This window comes from Convolutriloba macropyga, chromosome 4 (assembly GCF_964194025.1).
Source record: "Convolutriloba macropyga chromosome 4, txConMacr16.3, whole genome shotgun sequence".
Classification (NCBI taxonomy): domain Eukaryota; kingdom Metazoa; phylum Xenacoelomorpha; order Acoela; family Convolutidae; genus Convolutriloba; species Convolutriloba macropyga.
Window position 1 is genome coordinate 75,346,056 of NC_134471.1, and position 19,883 is coordinate 75,365,938.

Sequence of the window (19,883 nt, forward strand, 5' to 3'; positions counted from 1 at the left end):
TCAGTTGTCCCAGAAGTAACCAGGTCCGCATTAGCAAGTTGAACATTAGTTTCAGTCTGTTTTTTGGTTGCTGGGTTTCTGAGAACAGTTCATTTGGTCACTGTTGGAGTCTTCTCTTTTTCTTGTCATATCTGCGACCTCTGCTGACTCATTATTTTTTCTGTTGTTCTGCAAATCGTCTCTCTGTTCGATGACACGTGGTCCTTTTTCTTTACTCTCTTCATTCATGTCATTGGCCTTATTCAAGGTTCCGTATCTTGGCTGTTCTATTTGTTGGGTACGTCCATTTTCATTTTGGCAATTTTCAGTTGAGCTTTCACAATACTTGTTTTCGTCGCTTCATGAGTACACGCTCCTTACAGTTGACTGAGAAGTGTGATTCGCGTGTTTCTTTGGTTCAGACTTCATTTCTAGGCTCCGTCCCCTTTTCTGATCACTTTCAGAAATCTTATAGAAATAACCAAAATTCTAATAATTTTGGTTATTTCTAACTTTCAGAAATAACCAAAATTCGAATAATTTTTCTTCCTTACGGGTTTAGCACCATGTGTTCCTCCGAGATGCTCGACCAGATTACTGAATGGGACAATTTGGGACAGTAACACTGCAATCCCATCACCACAGAAAATATTTGCGCGCAACTCCCTTTACATATTCTGTTTCCACTTCGTGCGGGACATTTACTCACGTGATCTACATACAGCATCTCCAAATTGAGAATATGGTTGACCTCCATAGAGGCACATCATCTCAGGGTGCACCTCCAGGAATTGTTCTCGTTCCGAATGCAATATGTCAATTTTAGGAGGAATCGGTCCTCTGACTCTTGCTAGTAATACTTTTCGTAATGGTCGAGAAATTGTTTACGAAGCAGTGAAAGAAAATAGTGTTGCATTAAGATATATACGTAACAAGATCAGAAATGATAGAAAACTCATGACAACAGACTTATGTCTTTTTTCATATATCTATGATTATATATGTTTTATGATTAAATTTTTTTGAAGTTTTTTTTACTTAATAAATGAACAGTGATGTTTTATTTAAAATATACCTAGATTATATGGGTAATATAATCGAAGACCTGTATCATGGAATATAGTTTCGAAAGAATTTTAAATAGCTAATTTATATACTCCATTTCTACTAATTTTTGAAATTAATTATGTTGATACAAATTACTCCTTAATCAACAAAGGAGGAGCAATTCTTCGAAAATTATTGCAAGAAGCGAATGAATTAAAACATGATTATTCAAATATTTCTGAAAAATTCTTAAATTTTGTAATTGACAGAATTGACCATAATGAGTTTTACATCGGATTTAAATTTATCACTTGAAATATACGATACTTACTTGTGAAAAAGTTATTTGAAATTTTAATACTGAAAATTACACAGAAATCTACACTGACAGGGAAAAACTTATGTAAATTACACTGACAGTGGAGGTATTTGTGAGAAATTTTTTGAATAATTTTACTCAAGCGTACAACTTTCATTTGAAAAGTATTTGCTGGTATATACTTATGATTCTATTTTTCTCAGTATATGAACATCTATATCCAATTATGATTCTAATATTTTTGTTAATTTTATTGTGCGAAACAAGCCCAGGCCAGAGTGGTGTAAAATAGAGGATTTGACATCAGGTGCAAGGGATGCACAATGGAGAGTTTGAGAAGGAGAATTACTGAGCGAAATGAGGAGCGTTAGCGATGATTTAAGCGAGGATATTCTTTCTCCACGAAAGACAGCCGGTGCATCCCTTGCGCCTGCTGTCAAATCCTCTTTTATACGCTACTTATATAGTCTAGTACCCCTACGTTGAAGGGTAAGTTTTTATTAATAGTCGAGAAGTGATAGCGGCTATTATTGGGGATATCTTGGTTTTTTTTTCAATTCAAAGAATTTGAATTGTGTTGTTGAGCTGTCTTTTTTTCTGTTCACTCATTTTCATGATTTTTGGAGTCAAATTGGAGTAGTGATTTTTGTCAGGCCGAAACAGGAAGTGGAGCAAAAGAGCGAGTGTCTTTTCGGCGTGAAATTTTTTCGCTCTAATTTTAAAGTAGAGTGGGAAAACGGAGTTTGAACAAAAATTCGCTTTCTCGCTATTGATTTTTTGTTCACATGCGGCAATTTCACTTTGATTTTTACTGTTTCGATATTTTGAGTCGGATTTTTCTAAATGGTTTTCCCAATCCATTCATTGTTCATTCTAGGCCTAGATTTTTGTTTGAACCAAATTTCCTTTTTTTCACCTGTGGTTTTTTGTTCACATGCGGCATTTTGACATTGTTTTTCTGTTTTTTTTTAATTTTTTGATCTGATTTTTTGGGTTTTCCTAATTCACTCATAGTGCGTTCTAGGTCCAGTTTTTTGTTTAGTCAATGCAAAATTCTTTAAATTTTACGTCAGAATTTGTCCTATGTTTTTTAATTCGTGGTCTCCATCGATGATTCTTACGACCTGACTTCTTGGAATTGACTTTTTCCGACATTATTGACTTCTACTGCTTTGGAAATAAAGTTTTTGTGCTGGACGTCATTTCTGATTTTTGGGTCAATTGTGTGACTTACCTCACTCAAAATATGGTTTAATCTATCACTTTATATTTTTATGAACATTTACTAGTTAAAGATCAGTTGTGTTCATCTAAGTAGTGGGAAACTTATATGCCCTAACTCTTAGTCTTGAGTTTTTGATTTCGAATATCAATTTCGAACAAGTTTTTAGGGCTTTTTCTTTATAGACCGTATGTGTCATAAAATTGACAGTCCGAATCTAACCCAAAAAGTCTAGTGGTCTATTAAAGGACTGGTGGTAGATCTGTCTTTCTTATTTCTTTAGATGTTTCAATTCATGGAAGGCCACAAGCGTCTATCGCGGCTATTTTCCGGCAATCTGCCGGCTATGTTTTGGAGTAAAGTCATGAAAAACGGGAGTTTAGTTCAGCACATGACCACAACACGAAGATCGTAAATATGAAGCTTGTAAGCATCTAAAACTTTACAAGACAGGTAACAATATGCGACCGACTCGTATTTATGAAGAAAAATAGGTTTCTAACCAGACGAACCATTGTTACTATTGATCAGCCGATTGTGTGGGTAAGAGCTTATATAGTTAACAAGGCGGCTCGGTAATGTGCAATGGCACATAAGGTTCCGACCCCGCCCATCCACAATTTTGGCATAATTGTCTACCAAATGAGGAACAGATAGAAAAACCCAAAAATTATTTTTTGCGAATCCCAAAAAAGCCCAAGTCTTTTTCAAAAAATTCTGTATGAACGATAAGATAACCTCCAAAACAAATAACTCAGTGGAGTAAAAATTGATGCATTAGATTGCTGTAATATGTCAATATTAAGAAAGCGAGTCAAAACGAACAGCAAAATCAAACAACAACAACAACAAACATTAATTACATCAAAAAATTTATGTCCCTCTTAAAAACTAAATTTAATAACAAAGTCAACATACCGTCAGATAAACCTGAAACTAAACAAAAATAACTTATAAATCACCAGAAAACATATGCGACCAGTCCATAAAAAGGTTTGGTAACAATTATACAAAAAAGAACAAAAACAGAAAAGTAAAAAAAATTAACTTATTTTTTTGAAACAATTAACTTCAAAGTAATAAATACCATTAGGAATAAATTAATATTACCACAAATTTGCGATTACCACTGCTTCTATAGAAGGGCATTAGGACCTGACCTTATTCATTTTTTAGAGCGGCTAAAAAGAACAACAAAGAACAAACAAAATTTCAATTGAAACTTGCCAGAAAAAGCTGTCAAAACCGTCAAGCCAAATTTTGGCACTCAAAATATTTTTGATTGCGCCTTCTTCAAACAGCTATAATGTAGTACGTGGCCATTCATTAGTAAGACTAGGTAACAAGTAGACAAAAAAGCGAAGTGCTAAAGTATGTAATACTTTTAAATTTTTTTTCGAAACAAAATTATATTCAATGTCATGAAAGGCATTAATTACAAAAAGAGCTATTTAAATATCGTCGTTTTTTCATGAAAAGGAAACCCTCGAGACCTGTAATTATCCAGAATATTTCTTGCATCTACAAAAAGAACGTCAAATATGACAAAAATCAAATTAATTTAATTTTTTTTTTTGAAAAAGCGGTGTCGAAGCCAGTAAGGTCATAAAATCTTTAAAAAAAGATTTTGGGACACCAATCCCTTTTATTCCCTTGACACCCATAATGTCATATTTGACCTGTAATCAACTAACGAGATTAGGTAACAAAAAGAAACATAAAAAGAACAAAATTGCGAAGTTAAAAAAGTTTTTTTTTTTAATTTTGTAAAACGATGGGTTTGAAAGTCATAAAAGCCATCAGCTATCTGCTAATATCAAAATATCGGTTTTTCTATTCTTCCATGAAAAGCCAATGAAAGCTATCACTATACAGGAAATTTCATACGACCGAAACGACAAAGTATAAATGACAGTTAAGACAAAATTAAAAAATTCAATTGATTTCTTCAAGAAAGAGGCGTCGAGGCCATTAAAACGATGATTTATATCTTTCAGGATTTTAATATGTTCAATTGTGCTTTAATTTGAATGCTAATAAGGTGACATGAGAACTGTCAATAATGTGATAATGTGACAAAATTAGAAAACGTGAAAAACTGGCAAATATCAAAACAAACAAAAATCTAAAATCTTGTAGTATCAAAGCCAGAAAACAATAATTTCAGGCTTAAAACTGCAACCGAGAATAAATGTTAACTCAGTAGAAAGAAGAAGCAGTCTTTTTTTGCTGACACTAAGCTGGAAGTTGAACAAATTAAGAAAAAAATAGAGGAAAAGTTAATTAAGCCATTATTTATTGAAAAGTCAATTATTTTTAAAAAAGAAACGACCATAAACTTTCAATTAAAAAACTAAATGCATTAGCCTGGAGCTGTTTAGCAAGCGAATTGGTTGGACCTATCACTCCTGAGCTTTGATTTGATATGTTCTGTTCTTTATTATTAAAAAAAAAGTCTTTTTTTTTAAAAAAAAAAGACCGACTGATTACAACCCGATTTTTTTTGGATTGTAACAGTCCAAGAATGGCCCAAAACTACCCCTGTTAATACTTATTGTCCGTTAAGAACAATTGATTTTTCGAATGTTGTAGATATAGATAATTTCTGAGTTGAAACTCAAAATAAATTTTGCATTTTTGATAATCAACGAGTAAAGTTAGCAAAAAACGGCAAAGTTTTAACTACAAGGCACTCTCTGCGGACTCTGAAGTAGAAATAGCCTCCCTCTGAGTCTAAAAAGATTGTATGAGTGTTGTTTGGGGGTGTACTGTAGGCAAATTTAATCAAAGTGGACTAAAGTAGCTTATTTCGTGCTGTTGTTGATGAAAAAGGCTAAATTTTGAAATGTTTATCGAGATTTTTTGACCAAAAAATTAAATCAAAACAATCAAAAATGCTTGTTCGTCTTCAAAAATAAAATCAACGACACTATTCTTAAAAATTATAACAAATTTTAGCAAAATTGACGAAAATTTAGGCAAAAATTCCGGAAAATGTGAATAAAAACAACGTGAATTCACTCTTCTTTTCTCAGAAGTTTAAGCCTCGATAACTCCCTGTAGAAAACGAAAATTAAAAAAATCTTTTTAATTCCATATTCTACGCTGGACGAGCTTTCTAATGATACCAGTCTCGACTCTCTACGATGAATATATCGAGCGGCGAAAATTCACGGAACAAAAAAAAACCCAGTTGAGTATATAGTTCCTCCCCCCTCAAGAGGGTCGGAACAATTATGAGGGAGAACTTATAAAGTAGGTCCGTATTCTAAATTTTAATACAATAGTGGCCAGAACAGGTCTGTTGGATTAATTATTTCAACCTGGGTTAAGGCTTTATTTTGGTTGTTCATTCGACTTGCAATCAATTTTGAAGGCGTTGAGAATGCTTGTGAGATTCTGTTTAAGGCGACTTTTTATTTATTAATTGGCTTCTCAAACTCGCAACAAATTCTAAAGCATTTTCAAACATTAGACTGTAGTTTATTCTCCGCTAATATAAAAGCATTTGTTTTTGACTTGTGTTGCGATCAATCGTTTCAGCCATTTATGTAATTTTATGGTTGCAATTTTCCAGTAAAGGTACTTATGTTGTATGTACAATCTCTTGCTGTTATCAGGCATCCAACATCTGATAACGATGGACCTGCACATGAAGGAGATCCAGGGTTTCTTCTCATGTCCAGTTGACAATTTGCGTGCCAGCTCTTTTCTCATCCAGTACCTCAGAGACCAGCAGACTCCCTTCTACAAGGTGGTCGTGGTCGCACGACACCCTGGTCAGGCCAGAAGGTTTGTTTCACTCTTAAGGTCTAGCCAAAAATTTCGTTCAGATAATGATTAAAGCGTAAATCGCGAATTTTTCCGCTAGTGTCACAAAGTTTCACCACTCAACGGTGTGTGTGTGTGTGTGTGTGTGCTTGTGTGTGTGTGCGAACGCGAGCGCGCGCGTGCTTTTGTGTGTGAGTGCAAGTGCGTGTGTGTATAAAAACTTGAAGGCAGATCTAGATAACTCTGATGGACAAATGAAAAGATTGAATCTACCCTCTAACTAGCATCACCATTCGCAGCTGAAATTCTTCTCCTTTTAATAGAATTATATTGGGTTGTCAATTTTTTTCCGACTCGAAGAGGAGTATTGGAGGAGCGCCTTTTTGATCAATAATTTTGTGTTTGAAACAGGAAAATGCACACTTGAGAACAATGTATGCCAGGTTGCTGAACAATATTGAAGAGCTGGGAGAAACAAGAATTGTGTTCATGAGAGGATATAGGCGTAAAAAAGCAAAAAAGTTTTCGTCAAGCCTGCGAAAATTTTGTGCATGTAGGATTGACCGTTTTGTTTGTTTTATTAATAGCCGCCCTCATCTTCTCAGCCGGCTATTATTGCGCTCGTATTTTTTTTTACTTCGTCAAACTTTTTTTCGCTTTACCATTTTGCCGCTTTTTCGACATTTTGCGTGAAATCTTTTTGACTTCTCTAGGCTAGTTTCTCTCTTCTCTCATTCTGCTAAAAGTGAATTTGAACATCAGTTGCTAAGCAAAGCAATTCAAAATGAACAGAGTCGGTATAAAAAATTGAAGTCAGAAATAGAAACGGGATAAACCCATAAAGCCCAATTTTAGATGCCCGCTATTTGAACGTCGTTCCTATAAGTATTAGTTACCTCTCTCTAATGCCTATTGGTATTGATAGTAGCCCCTGTAACCTCTCTCTAAGAAACAGAAGTATGTTCAGCTACGAAATGCCATCAAAATAAATCGGACTTAAAAAATATTTTTGTACAAAAATCTTTTTTTTTCAATATATTCTATTCGTTCAATCCCAATCATGCTTATTGGAATCAACGGCGGCTATTTTCCGGCAATTTGCCGGGTATGTTTTCAATTTTTCACTGATTCTTTTTACATTTATGAACCAGTAGTTGTATGTTTGCCCAATTGTATGCCGGCAGTTTTGACCATTTTAGGTATAAATTTCAAGTTAATATGCAGTTTTGAGTTTACCCTTGTAAACGTTTGTTTGTTGTTTTTTTTAACCGTAGAGGTTTTTTTTACTGCAATTTGGTTAGATAATGGTTTTTATGAGCTGATCTGATTGCTATGGAATTTCATAGATCAACTTTTTTGTCCAAGAAAGTTTTTTGATTTTTTATTTATGAAGATATTTGCTGATTTTTGGGTTTTTAGGCTAATCAGAAAAGTGTTCTTGTATTTGTTATTAGAACTGATCTATGGTTACTTCTTGAAGTTTTGTAAAGTTAATGAAAAATACTTTTTTGTATCTTTTCCGATCTTTTGGGATGCTGTTTTTAATGCTGGCTATCGTGCGGTTAGTCAACATGATATTGTAAGATCTCCGGGAAATAAATTACTCGACGTCGTAATTTTTCGTAAAAAGATGTCTTCAAAATGAGAATAAAATATTTTTAATGTCTGATTAATCGATTCTCTTCCGTCAAGTTGTCATCAGTATGTATCTTTATTGTTTTCATTTTTTTTGCTCTCAAGCAAAGTTTCTAGGAATTATAAGAGTCCTTTTAAGTGGTCTTTGTAGGCGTTTTTTGCTTGGCCGATTTTTTGTCTGACTTTTTAATTGCTCTTGAACGTAGTTCATAGCAATTATTGTAAACGTGTGTCTTTTTTATGCAAAATTTTTGCTTGACAATTTTGACTTGTTGTGTGACTTTTTCGCCCTTGACTTGTTGCATTGCGCGTGATCTAAAATTCTCTCAATCACAATTTCAAGCAGCTGAACTCTGATGGACAAATGAAAAGATTGAATCTACCCTCTAACTAGCATCACAATTCGCAGCTGAAATTCTCGTATTCTTTTTTTAATAGAATTATATTGGGGTGTTAATTTTTTTACGACTCGAAGAGGAGTATTGGAGGAGCGCCTTTTTGATCGATAATTTTGTGTTTGAAACAGGAAAATGCACACTTGAGAACAATGTATGCCAGGTTGCTGAACAATATTGAAGAGCTGGGAGAAGCAAGAATTGTGTTCATGAGAGGATATAGGCGTAAAAAAGCAAAAAAGTTTTCGTCAAGCCTGCGAAAATTTTGTGCATGTAGGATTGACCGTTTTGTTTGTTATTTCAATTTTTCACTGATTCTTTTTACATTTATGAACCAGTAGTTGTAGGTTTGCCCAATTGTATGCCGGCAGTTTTGACCATTTTAGGTATAAATTTCAAGTTAATATGCAGTTTTGAGTTTACCCTTGTAAACGTTTATTTGTTGTTTTTTTTTTTAACCGTAGAGGTTTTTTTACTGCAATTTGGTTAGATAATGATTTTTATGAGCTGATCTGATTGCTATGAAATTTCATAGATCAACTTTTTTGTCCAAGAAAGTTTTTTGATTTTTTATTATTGAAGATATTTGCTGATTTTTGGGCTTTTAGGCTAATCAGAAAAGTGTTCTTGTATTTGTTTATTAGAACTGGTCTATGGATACTTCTTGAAGTTTTGTAAAGTTAATGAAAAATACTTTTTGCATCTTTTCCGATCTTATGGGATGCTGTTTTTAATGCTGGCTATCGTGCGGTTAGTCAACATGATATTGTAAGATCTCCGGGAAATAAATTACTCGACGTCGTAATTTTTTGTAAAAAGATATCTTCAAAATGAGAATAAAATATTTTTAATGTCTGATTAATCGATTCGCTTCCCTCAAGTTGTCATCAGTATGTATCTTTATTGTTTTCATTTTTGTTTTTTTTGCTCTCAAGCAAGGTTTCTAGGAATTATAAGAGTCCTTTTAAGTGGTCTTTGTAGGCGTTTTTCGCTTGGCCGATTTTTTGTCTGACTTTTTAATTGCTCTTGAACGTAGTTCATAGCAATTATTGTAAACGTGTGTCTTTTATGCAAAATTTTCGCTTGACAATTTTGACTTTTTGAGTGACTTTTTCGGCCTTGACTTTTTGCATTTCGCGTGATCTAATATTCTCTCTCAATCACAATTTCAAGCAGCTGAACTCAATTGGCTGCAATTTAATACTAAAAGTCAAATGAAAAGTGCTCTGAAACTGGTGTCATATTTTACTCTAAATCTTAATAGTGGTATATGTTAACCTCTAATGTGGTTATTTGAAGACCACTGTAGAACTTCTTAGTCACAGTTAGGCTCCCCCCCCCCCCCCCCCGACTGAAGCAGGCTGCAATTGATTAGAGCTCCCACTAGTCGTTCAAGAGCAGCTCTTCCGACGTTTAGTCGGTTATGTTTAATTTTCGTCCTCAACGGGATAAACAAGTAAAGCCCGGAGGGCATCAAGTGGCGGAGTGGCTCTATCAAAGCCGTACGCCATACCCATCTCTATATGAGCTGTTCACCGAAACTGTTTTGAAAGAATTTCATTATGTGAAAAGCCGTTCGTAAAAGTTTGACACCCTTCGGTCACTCTCAACGACCGCACCCCCCTCCCCGCCCCTCTCCTCAGCCATCCCACCTGCACTCCCCGATGCACGCTATTTTGATGTTCCTCTCAACCCTATCAAATCGCCGCGCTCCACTTCGCTCAACCCTCCGCCTATAATGTTAGCATCTGTATGCCCCATCTGGCTGCTACCAAAGTCAACCGCTCGCCGTTTGTTTGAAAGCAATTCGCACAACCTTTTTCGGTTATGTTCATTTTTGGAGGTTTTTTCAACTGTGTCGTCTCGAAATGAGAAGGTTCGTTCGCTCTGTGTCCAAAATGCTTGCCCTGATTAGATAAATGTCTAAAGCTATTCAATAGATTCTTCATACTTCCTACCGAACTGCCTTAGTCCGCGTACCATTTTTGCACTACATTCGGTTCGTGCATGAGGTCAATCAATGGGACTACGGCTACACCGTACTCCACATTAACATTCCACATTTTGACCAATACAGAGCTGGCTATTGACTCCAACGGCTCTAGGCCTCTTCAACGCCAGGGTTTTGTTGAGTGATATGAGGCGACACGTGTTGTATGCAGGCAAATGTTCATCAGGACTTGTTTCGGTGGCTAACCTGTTTTTGTTCGTGGATAATTTTTTGTAATATTGGCTGAGTTCTTCTGGATCTGGCGGAGGAGGTTAAAATGCGTCTCCTTTTGTTGGCGTCTAAACTTGAAGGATCGTGGCTACCATAGGTTTTCTTAGTCACATTTTAAATGCCGTTCTGCTTTCAACTTATGATGCGTGATAGGGAATGGAATCGCCTGCTTGGGTGTCAGCAAAATAATTTGGATTGGGTTGAGGGTGGCTGTGCGTTTTTCATGGACCAGTTCATGTACAGTTTCTCCGTCGATTTTGTCCTTCAGAAAAGGGATCCCTGACAAGAGCTCTCCCGTTAGACACTTAATTGCGTTGGATATTTTCCTGCTTCCATTAACTTGTGCAATGGTTTCAGGTCATCCTGCTTTTCGCAAGACTTCCGCGTTTGTCGCGTTGACCTTTACGCCACTGCTGGAGCCGCATAGTTAGAGTTTTGGTCACAGACCCATCTATTGCACTTCTGACGAAAAGAAGAGTTAAGTGTGGAAAAACTGATGCCTTCTTATGCGAAAGTTTGCCTTTCCAGCAAAGGCGTCAAAATAATTGACAAATTTTTGTCCCGCTTTGTTTTTGTTGAGCTCAATTAATCGAATTGAGCAGACAAAACTCAATGTTGAGCTAACAAAAAATTGATTCTCTTTTGGTGAGCCAACATCAGCAAGATCATTACAGAGATGAAGTTTTTTATATCTTTATCACGACAATTAGGCTTCTCGGTTTCTTATAGCCTCGAAGCGGTAGTTGACGCTATTATTGATTTTAGCTCGTGTTTTTTTAATTTGTCCTTTGCGCCCTTTTTCGTTGCGACCATCTGATCACGCCTCATGATTTTACGCGGCAAATTTTTCAACGACTTCCGTCCCTCAGCAGCTGTATTTCTGTGCGTGATTATTACTCTCCGAGTTTTCGGGTCAATTGCGTGATCGTTTCTGATCATATATGACATATGAACTCACTTATTGCATTTATATTGAGAAAAAAATCCTAATAGAGGTACAGGTCACACAATTTATATTTTTATCCGGTTCTAGTACTTGATAGACATTAATGTTTAATTCGATTCGATTTGAAAAGAATGATGAAATCGGAGATCAGAATTTCATATTTTTTGCGCAATATGTCTTTTCATTTTTGGTGGTGGCCGTCTCTTTTAATCCGGGTTTAGCAGTGTACTTCGTGGCTTTTGTCTTTCAAACTGTCGCCTATGTTTTTGTCAGATATGCAAATGATACCAATCCTCGTTATTTAGTTTCGCTTTTTAAAAGTTTGGTGATTTGACTATGAGCAAACTGTCTTTAGAGCAACTGCGTACGCCGAACGCCTTCGCACTACATTGTCTGTGATTCATGGGGGAGAAGGAGTGGTACTGGATACGGAAGCCACAGATGGAAGGTCCTCCCCTCCCCTCCTCCATAACACGCCCAGTGCAAACTCTCTAGCGGGCACTCCTATTGTGGGTACAACACCAGAGAAACAGCCTGGAGGAGTTGCCAGTTTGTGGTCTGGTGCTGATTATGACGCCCCAACTGACTTCGCCTTTCCAAGTATGTAACAAGAAGGTAGCTCCCTCTATTTATGAGCCCAACATATGACTGCATTATTGGAATATGGTTACCACCGCATTAATGAAGGTTCTGTTAGAATAAAAACGGCAGTCTACAAGTGTAAGCGAAATTTATTTAAACCCATATTCAAGGCATGTTTATAAAAATCTTACGACCGAACAATACTTTTCGTGACAATTTTATGCTACGATAATGATAAGTGGTAGAAATTGTGTCAATTTCAGCCTTTTGCCCAAAAGGTAATCGAAATAAAAACCAGAGAGAGAACTTCCTTGTGAACTTGTTTGGATGTTAGTCGTCTTTTGTCTAGACATACTACTATTACTACCTTTCCCTTTATCAGTCTCATTATACTATGACTGTTTCCTTGTTAATCCCCAGTTTGTTCTATACCTCCGCAGTAATAGCTGTTTGTTTTACAGCTGTTTATGGCTGTTTAGTTTAAAATAAATAGGAATTGTATTAATGATGACAATTAATTTGCTATATTAAATGGTCGTGATTAATAGCCGCACAGCGATAGCTGGGGCTATTATTGGCCTTCTCTTGGTTTTTTTACGACTCGAAGAGGAGTATTGGTTTTCTTAAGGTTTTTTTTTTTTTACCGGAAGTACTATTCGTTCAGACGATGTTTTGACCTAAAAGCGAAAGCGAGTAAAATTGCAGTGTGAACTAATTTTTTCTGAGCGAGAGAAGTTTTTTGATCATGCGCTGCGTTTAGTGAATGACTTTTTGACATTGAAAAGTAGTTTTTGACTGAATGGCACACATAGATAACCGTTTTTAGCCGTTTTTTCGTCTAAGTGGCCTAGTTTTCTTGCTTGTAATTTGGTTTTTTGTAGAAATAATTTTTAATCAATGCTATGTTGAAATGTAAACCCCGGAAATCGATAGCACAGTATTTTGCATAGTCTGAAATTGCGTTTCAAATGCGAAACTGGCACATATTTCTTGATTTTTTAGTTAATTTTTGGCTTTTTTTTCTATTAATTTCTTCATTTTTGGATCTTTTAGCTGTTTTTTGTCAAAAATCAGTTAATATGGCAACTTCCCTTTAATAATTCATATACTCAATGCCTCTTTCTACCTCGATGTAATTTTGTTTCATAAAATTGTACATTTGCTAATCCGATTTTCGTAGTTTTTTGCCAATTTTTTTTCAGTTTTTTGTTTGTATTTTGCTTTTAATTACTAGAAATAGTATTTGGGGAACACGAGGGGCTTTAATTTGGTTTCAATAAAAATTCAATCATTTTTTGGTGTCAAGTTTTTGAATAAACAGATAATTTTTTTTCATAAATGCAGTCTTAAATATTTTTTGACCGCTTTTTTGCAAAATGTTTCATTGTTTCGTATGTTTGAATTCTGCTTTTTCTTGTTTTATTCTGTTCAGCAGGTTGGATTTTTGTCTCGAATGACTCGTTGTCTTTCCTATGTCTCGAATGCTGATCAATGAAATGTACTCGTTTTTCTTGATTTTTTTAAATTTGATTTTTAACTTTCAAAAATCAAGAATTGGTCTTTTTGTTACGGTGTTCCTAACATTGTGTCCATATTCTTCACATTCTCGTTTGTATCATTCTAGTTTTGTCCTGGCACCTACTTTTGTATTCGTTATATTGATTTTTTCAGTTGTTAAAAAATTGAATGAATTCAGCTTTTTCTTAGATCTTGGTTTCTTCGGTTTGCAATTGATTTAATTCAAAATAAGGCAGTACTGGGAGTTCGCTAGAAAGTCTTTTCCAACATTTCGACTTATTACTATTCATTGCATTTTTCTTCCGGGCTTGGTATCGTTTTTAGACGATTGTTTGCCTTTGAATATTATTTTGTTGCTTTTGTTTTTCTATGATTAATTTAATTTTTGAATTGGTATGAAATCATGTTGTCTAGTATTTATACAACAAGGAAGAATCTTGTATTATTTTTGTCTCAATTGCCGTGATTAGAAATCTAATTGTAGTGGTTCTCTGATTCTTAAGTTTGAGCACTCTTTTTTGAATAATTTTGACTTTCCTGTCTTTTTTGATAAGTTTTTATCTGCCGTTTGCTTTCGCGATCTCTTTGGGATTAGAAACATTATTTATGCGAGGGCAATTGATGGCCCTGTCAGCTTTGTCAAGCTATCAGTTTTTTGGCCATCCTAAATTTTTCAGACTTTTTTAACGTTACCAAACGTTTTCAATAATAAAATTTTGCCGCATTTTCTTTCTCTTGGTGACAGTGGTTTAAATTTCACCGATTTTTAGATCAGACCCGCGGAGGTAATGAGTTAATGGTGTAATACAAGAGGTAATGGCTTCAGCTTCTTGTGAAGTTTTGGTGCTCCGAGTCGCTTCCGGAATTCTTCCGGCTATGTTTTTTTATTTCGTCGTCATGATTTTTGTTACGACCATATTACGTCACAACCACTTTTTGTTCATTCGTTCATGCAATTTCAACTGAATTGCATGTGTGACGTCATTTTTCGCTCTTAGTGGAGCGAGTTTTTTTGTTCATGCGCGTGATTAAATTTTTGGTCACACTTGACTTACCTCACTCTCAAAAATGACTTCCTCACTTTGAGATTGACTTTTATTTACTTTAATTCAAAGAGATAAGGTCAAATGGGTGTGTGTCACTCTAAATGAAGGTTATTTGAGATCAGCTAATAGAGGAAGCAATAACTTATACAGATTTTTAATCAAAATATAACAGATCAGCCTTCAATGAAAAGACGAATTTTTTTGGTCTGTCTTTTTTACTGTTTTTTTTAGACTGCCGGTCTACGAATCTATTGCGGCTATTTTCTGGCAATCTGCCAGCTATGTTTTTAATGGTGATAGGAATAACGTTTGACAGGGTGCTTAGCGGACAACGGAAAATGAGAGATTTAGCCGACAGCTTAATTGTGATTGGACGACTAATATAATTGGTCAAAATATCACTTGTACTTCCAAACATTACAATTGGTGTCGCAAATGAACATTCCTGTCGGTTAAACCCTCTGTCTGTTTGCCGGTTTAAAATATCATTTCGGGTTTTCAGCTAAACCATCTTTCGGCTGTCGCTCTTTTTAAATGAAGGGTAAATTTCATTCAATGACAGCCAAACTTCTAGTCAATTAAGTTATATCGAGTCTGTTAAGATTTGCAGATAACATATCTGTGCTTTCTTAATTAGTGATTTTATTCTTTTTAGCAACTCAAATGTGCCCGAGTGATAACTTAGAAAACGTGAAACCTCACTTCTCATTGCTTACCTCAGAGACCGACGAGCTGGGAGGTCTGGTCATGAAAAAACCCTCGCCTATCAAGGCTGACCTCCTAAGGTCACTTTCTCTGAGTTCACCCGGCTCGAACCGTGTCAGATCCTACTCCGAGGGTCAGAACCAAGAAACCCAGGGTTCGCCGGGCGTTAAAGGAACCCAAATACAATCCGGTGATCCGGAAAGCGAGAATCTGGTTTCTGAGGGTTTATCCTTTTTCACGACTGGCCCAAATAAACGGGGTGGTGGTATGACTGGGACCAGAATGCTACGAAAGCAGTCGGATTCAAGGATTGCGTTTTATAGAGCGGAGTATATGCCGTGTATGTATATGAGTGTGCGTGCTTGTTGAATTGAGCTGTAGCGATAGTTGACGTGCATTGTGTCATTTTTAATGTGTTGTCTTTCAAATAAGGGGGCTCAGATTGTTTGAAATTGTTCTCTTCCTGAATTGATTACAGGTCTGGTTTCAACTCACTCATTTCTGTGGAAAAAGATCTCTTCCCTGTAAATGCTGGCATTTGAGTGCTCAAATGATGGTTTGCAAGCTTCTGTGTCTTGGCAGTAACCTGTTAATCATGTGTTATGCAAACGATTTCAGTCGTTTCGAATTCAAGAAGATTTAATTTCGTCTCATTATTTTTTTTGCAAAATTGTAGCATCAGAACTTTTTTGGCAAATACAGGATCTTGTTTGCATGCGTGACTAGAATGTAGAGAGGCTGCATTTTTACAGTCAGTGATTCAGCGCCGTCAAGTATTTTTGATGCTTGGAAGTCTTAAAGTGTTTGCTTGTTAGTCATAAATGGATTCACATTCTAACTGCTGACTTACTGCTTGTTTTATGTCCGTGTTCTATCTAAATAGTGTGCTTTTTGCAAATAACAGCTACACTGTTGTTATGTTCCACTGAATATGAAAATAGCCAGCTAACCTCATAATAAAACACTCACATGCACATTTTAAAATGCCGAAAGTCGGCAGTGCCAGAAGTTAAAATGCCAGAAGTTTTCTACTCAGCCAGAAGTTGATTTTGTTGATTTTCGTCATTTTAAAACGTGCGTTTCGTGTTTTAAGCATGGTTACGTGACTCTGCAGAAGTCACTTTGAAATTCTAACTTAATATCTCGAAGCGCTTCGCGGTTCCCGATGAACGCCAGAAGTTCTCAGTGCCAGAAGCAGAGTCAGTTAACCATTACTTATTCTACTATAGTGTGAGAATGTGGTTATGAAATGGTGGTCATTCGGTTTCAGCTCTCACTGCCAAGAAGAAGCCGCCAATCAATGTCGTTGGAGATGTAGATGGCAAGATAGCCTTAATTGTGGTAAGCACTCGATAGCATCTCTATGCAATCAATCACAAGCCTTTTCTACAATCTAAATATTCATTTTACCAATTCATAATTTCAACCAATAAAAAAGTGTAATTCATATCAAATCTGGATTAGGAATTTGTATATGACATAGTGTTTAGTATGGCTATGTAAGTATGCATAGTAAGCTTCAAGCTTTTTAGTTGGTTGATAAATTTAGAAAATTATAAAATTGCATGCAGTTAAATTTCTATTTTTCCTGTTCTAGATGGTTGCTTTTTTCAGTCAACTGCTGGAGCAATTATTTTAGAATAAATGGTTACTGCTAAAAAATAGCCGGCTTAGTTTAAAGCCTCATTTTAAAGTGAGGACGAAAACTGTACGTTAAGCTGTATCATTCTAACTGCTTTTGTGGAACCGATTGAATGTGACTATCTATAATTGGAATATTTGCCGCCTATGATATAATTTTGATCCTAAGAACTAGTATCACCATGAGGATATACGAACCAGCGTTTTTGGAAAAATTATTAGTTTGTTGAAAGTAGCAATTTTTTCGTATGGAAAGAAAACAGACTTGTTGTTTTTGCAGGAAGACATAATAGACGATGTTGAGGGTTTCTGTGCTGCGGGGAAGTTCCTCAAAGACAGGGGTGCCCAACAAGTGAAAGTGATGTGTACTCATGGACTGCTGTGCAAGAACTCAATTGAAACAATAGAACGATCATGCCTCGACGAGGTCAGTCATTTCATGCTTTCAGTAAAATCTTGTAAGGTTTGTATTAGAACTGTTATGGTTGCTCTTTAAAAGTAATACGCTATTTTATGTTAAGTGATTAATGACCGCTGCGAGCCTCTCAAAGGCTATTAGTTGGGCGCACTTGTTATACAATTCAAATAATTTGAGTTGTATCGGGGCGCTGTCTTTTACGATTCGAATAGTATTGGAGAAGCGTTTTTCTCGACTCCAAGAGGCGTTGTTTCTTCTGTTTTTTTTTCAGTGAGCGAGCAAAAAACGGAAGTTCAGGGAGTGAATAAGATTTAAAAGTTGCTTTACGAAAATTGAAAAGCGGAGAAAATAGAGATTGGATTTTTTATAGCTGCGAAGCTGTAAGCTGAGCGTAGCTATATTGCGGTCCTCTTGGTTTTTTTTTTGTTTCGTCGTCTGACGCTTTATTTTCGTTTTACATTTGTTCTAGAACATTCTGTCTCGTCACTGCTTAAATGGCTTTTTCGCGCTTGATTTCACGCTTTCTGCGTGACCTAAATTGCGGTTATTCAGAAGCAGAATCTGTTCCTAAAACAAAGTTGATTGTAAGAAAACAGATTGTATGGTCCGACAGCCGAGTGGTTAAGGCGACTGGCTGTTAATCCGGAGATCGCCGGTTCGAGACGCGACAGGGACTTTTTTTTTGCACCCAAAAACAACCTCCTTTGAAATAAACTTGTAAGTTTTATAGGCGGCGGCGATAACTATTATCAACTCACTTCTGTATCTTTTTCCATCTGTATTTTACGGCACGCAAGTCTATTTCGCAGCTATTCCGGCAATCTGCCGGCTATGTTTTTCAAACAGCAAGAAATGTAGGTGTGAAAAAATTATCGCTAAGCGAGCGATTTTTAATCACGTGCGAATTTTTCAGGCTGTTTTTTATAGCTGCGAAGCTGTAAGCTGAGCGTAGCTATATTGCGGTGCTCTTGGTTTTTTACGACTCGAAGAGGAGTATTGGTTTTCTTAAGGTTTTTTTTTTACCGGAAGTACTATTCGTTCAGACAATGTTTTGACCTAAAAGCGAAAGCGAGTAAAATTGCAGTGTGAACTAATTTTTTCTGAGCGAGAGAAGTTTTTTGATCATGCGTTGCGTTTAGTGAATTACTTTTTGACATTGAAAAGTAGTTTTTGACTGAATGGCACATATAGATAACCGTTTTTAGCCGTTTTTTCGTCTTAAGTGGCCTAGTTTTTTTGCTTGTAATTTGGTTTTTTGTAGAAATAATTTTTAATCGATGCTATGTTGAAATGTAAACCACGGAAATTGATAGCACAGTATTTTGCATAGCCTGAAATTGCATTTCAAATGCGAAATTGGCACATATTTTTTGATTTTTTAGTTAATTTTTGGCTTTTTTTCTATTAATTTATTCATTTTTGAATGTTTTAGCTGTTTTTTGTCAAAAATCAGTTATTATGGCAGCTTCCCTTTGATAATTCATATACCCAATGCCTCTTTCTACCTCGATGTAATTTTGTTTCATAAAATTGTACATTTGCTAATCCGATTTTCGTAGTTTTTTGCCAATTTTTTTCAGTTTTGTTTGTATTTTGCTTTTAATTACTAGAAATAGTATTTTGGTGAACATGAGGGACTTTAATTTCGTTTCAATAAAAATTCAATCTTTTTTGTTGTTTTGTTTTTGAAAAAACATAAATTTTTTTCATAAATGCGGTCTTAAATATTTTTTGACCACTTTTTTGCAAAATGTTGCATTGTTTCGTATGCCTGAATTCTGCGTTTTCTTGTTCTATTCTGTTCAGCAAGTTGGATTTTTGTCTCGAATGACTCGTTGTCTTTTCTATGTCTCGAATGCTGATCAATGAAATGTACTCGTTTTTTTTTTTTTTGATTTTTTTGAATTTGATTTTTAACTTTCAAAAATCAAGAATTGGTCTTTTTGTTACGGTGTTCCTAACATTGTGTCTATAATCTTCACATTCTCGTTTGTATCATTCTAGTTTTGTCCTGGCACCTACATTTGTATTCGTTATATTGATTTTTTCAGTTGTTAAAAAATTGAATGAATTCAGCTTTTTCTTAGATCTTGGTTTCTTCGGTTTGCAATTGATTTAATTCAAAATAAGGCAGTACTGGGAGTTTGCTAGAAAGTCTTTTCCAACATTTTGACTTATTACTATTCATTGCAATTTTCTTCCGGGCTTGTATTGTTTTTAGACGATTGTTTGCCTTTGAATATTATTCTGTTGCTTTTGTTTTTCTATAATTAATTAATTTTTTGAATTAGTATGAAATCATGTTGTCTAGCATATATACAGCAAGGAAGAATCATGTATTATTTTTGTCTTAATTGCCGTGATTAGAAATCTAATTGTAGTGGTTCTCTGATTCTTAAGTTTGAGCACTCTTTTTTGAATAATTTTGACTTTCCTGT

General features: G+C 35.5%; 3 protein-coding genes across 5 annotated transcripts in view; all 3 read left to right on the plus strand.

Moving 5' to 3' along the window:
- LOC142337903 (adenylyl cyclase-associated protein 1-like) overlaps window positions 1–19,883 on the plus strand; it is a 269,041-nt gene that overhangs the window by 178,363 nt on the left and 70,795 nt on the right. The window lies entirely within an intron of this gene.
- The window catches only part of LOC142337902 (uncharacterized), a 519,657-nt gene that overhangs the window by 35,452 nt on the left and 464,322 nt on the right, over window positions 1–19,883 (plus strand). The gene's annotated exons all lie outside the window — the stretch shown is intronic.
- Window positions 1–19,883, plus strand: part of LOC142337899 (phosphoribosyl pyrophosphate synthase-associated protein 1-like) — a 56,528-nt gene that overhangs the window by 32,294 nt on the left and 4,351 nt on the right. The window contains exons 4-8 of one of the 2 annotated variants that reach the window (XM_075387529.1): window positions 6,188–6,359; window positions 11,891–12,135; window positions 15,337–15,726; window positions 16,657–16,727; window positions 17,308–17,454. In XM_075387529.1, coding sequence (XP_075243644.1) covers window positions 6,188–6,359; window positions 11,891–12,135; window positions 15,337–15,726; window positions 16,657–16,727; window positions 17,308–17,454 — 1,025 coding nt within the window. The remainder of the gene's footprint in view (window positions 1–6,187; window positions 6,360–11,890; window positions 12,136–15,336; window positions 15,727–16,656; window positions 16,728–17,307; window positions 17,455–19,883) is intronic. The other variant, XM_075387530.1, reaches the window with a different exon arrangement.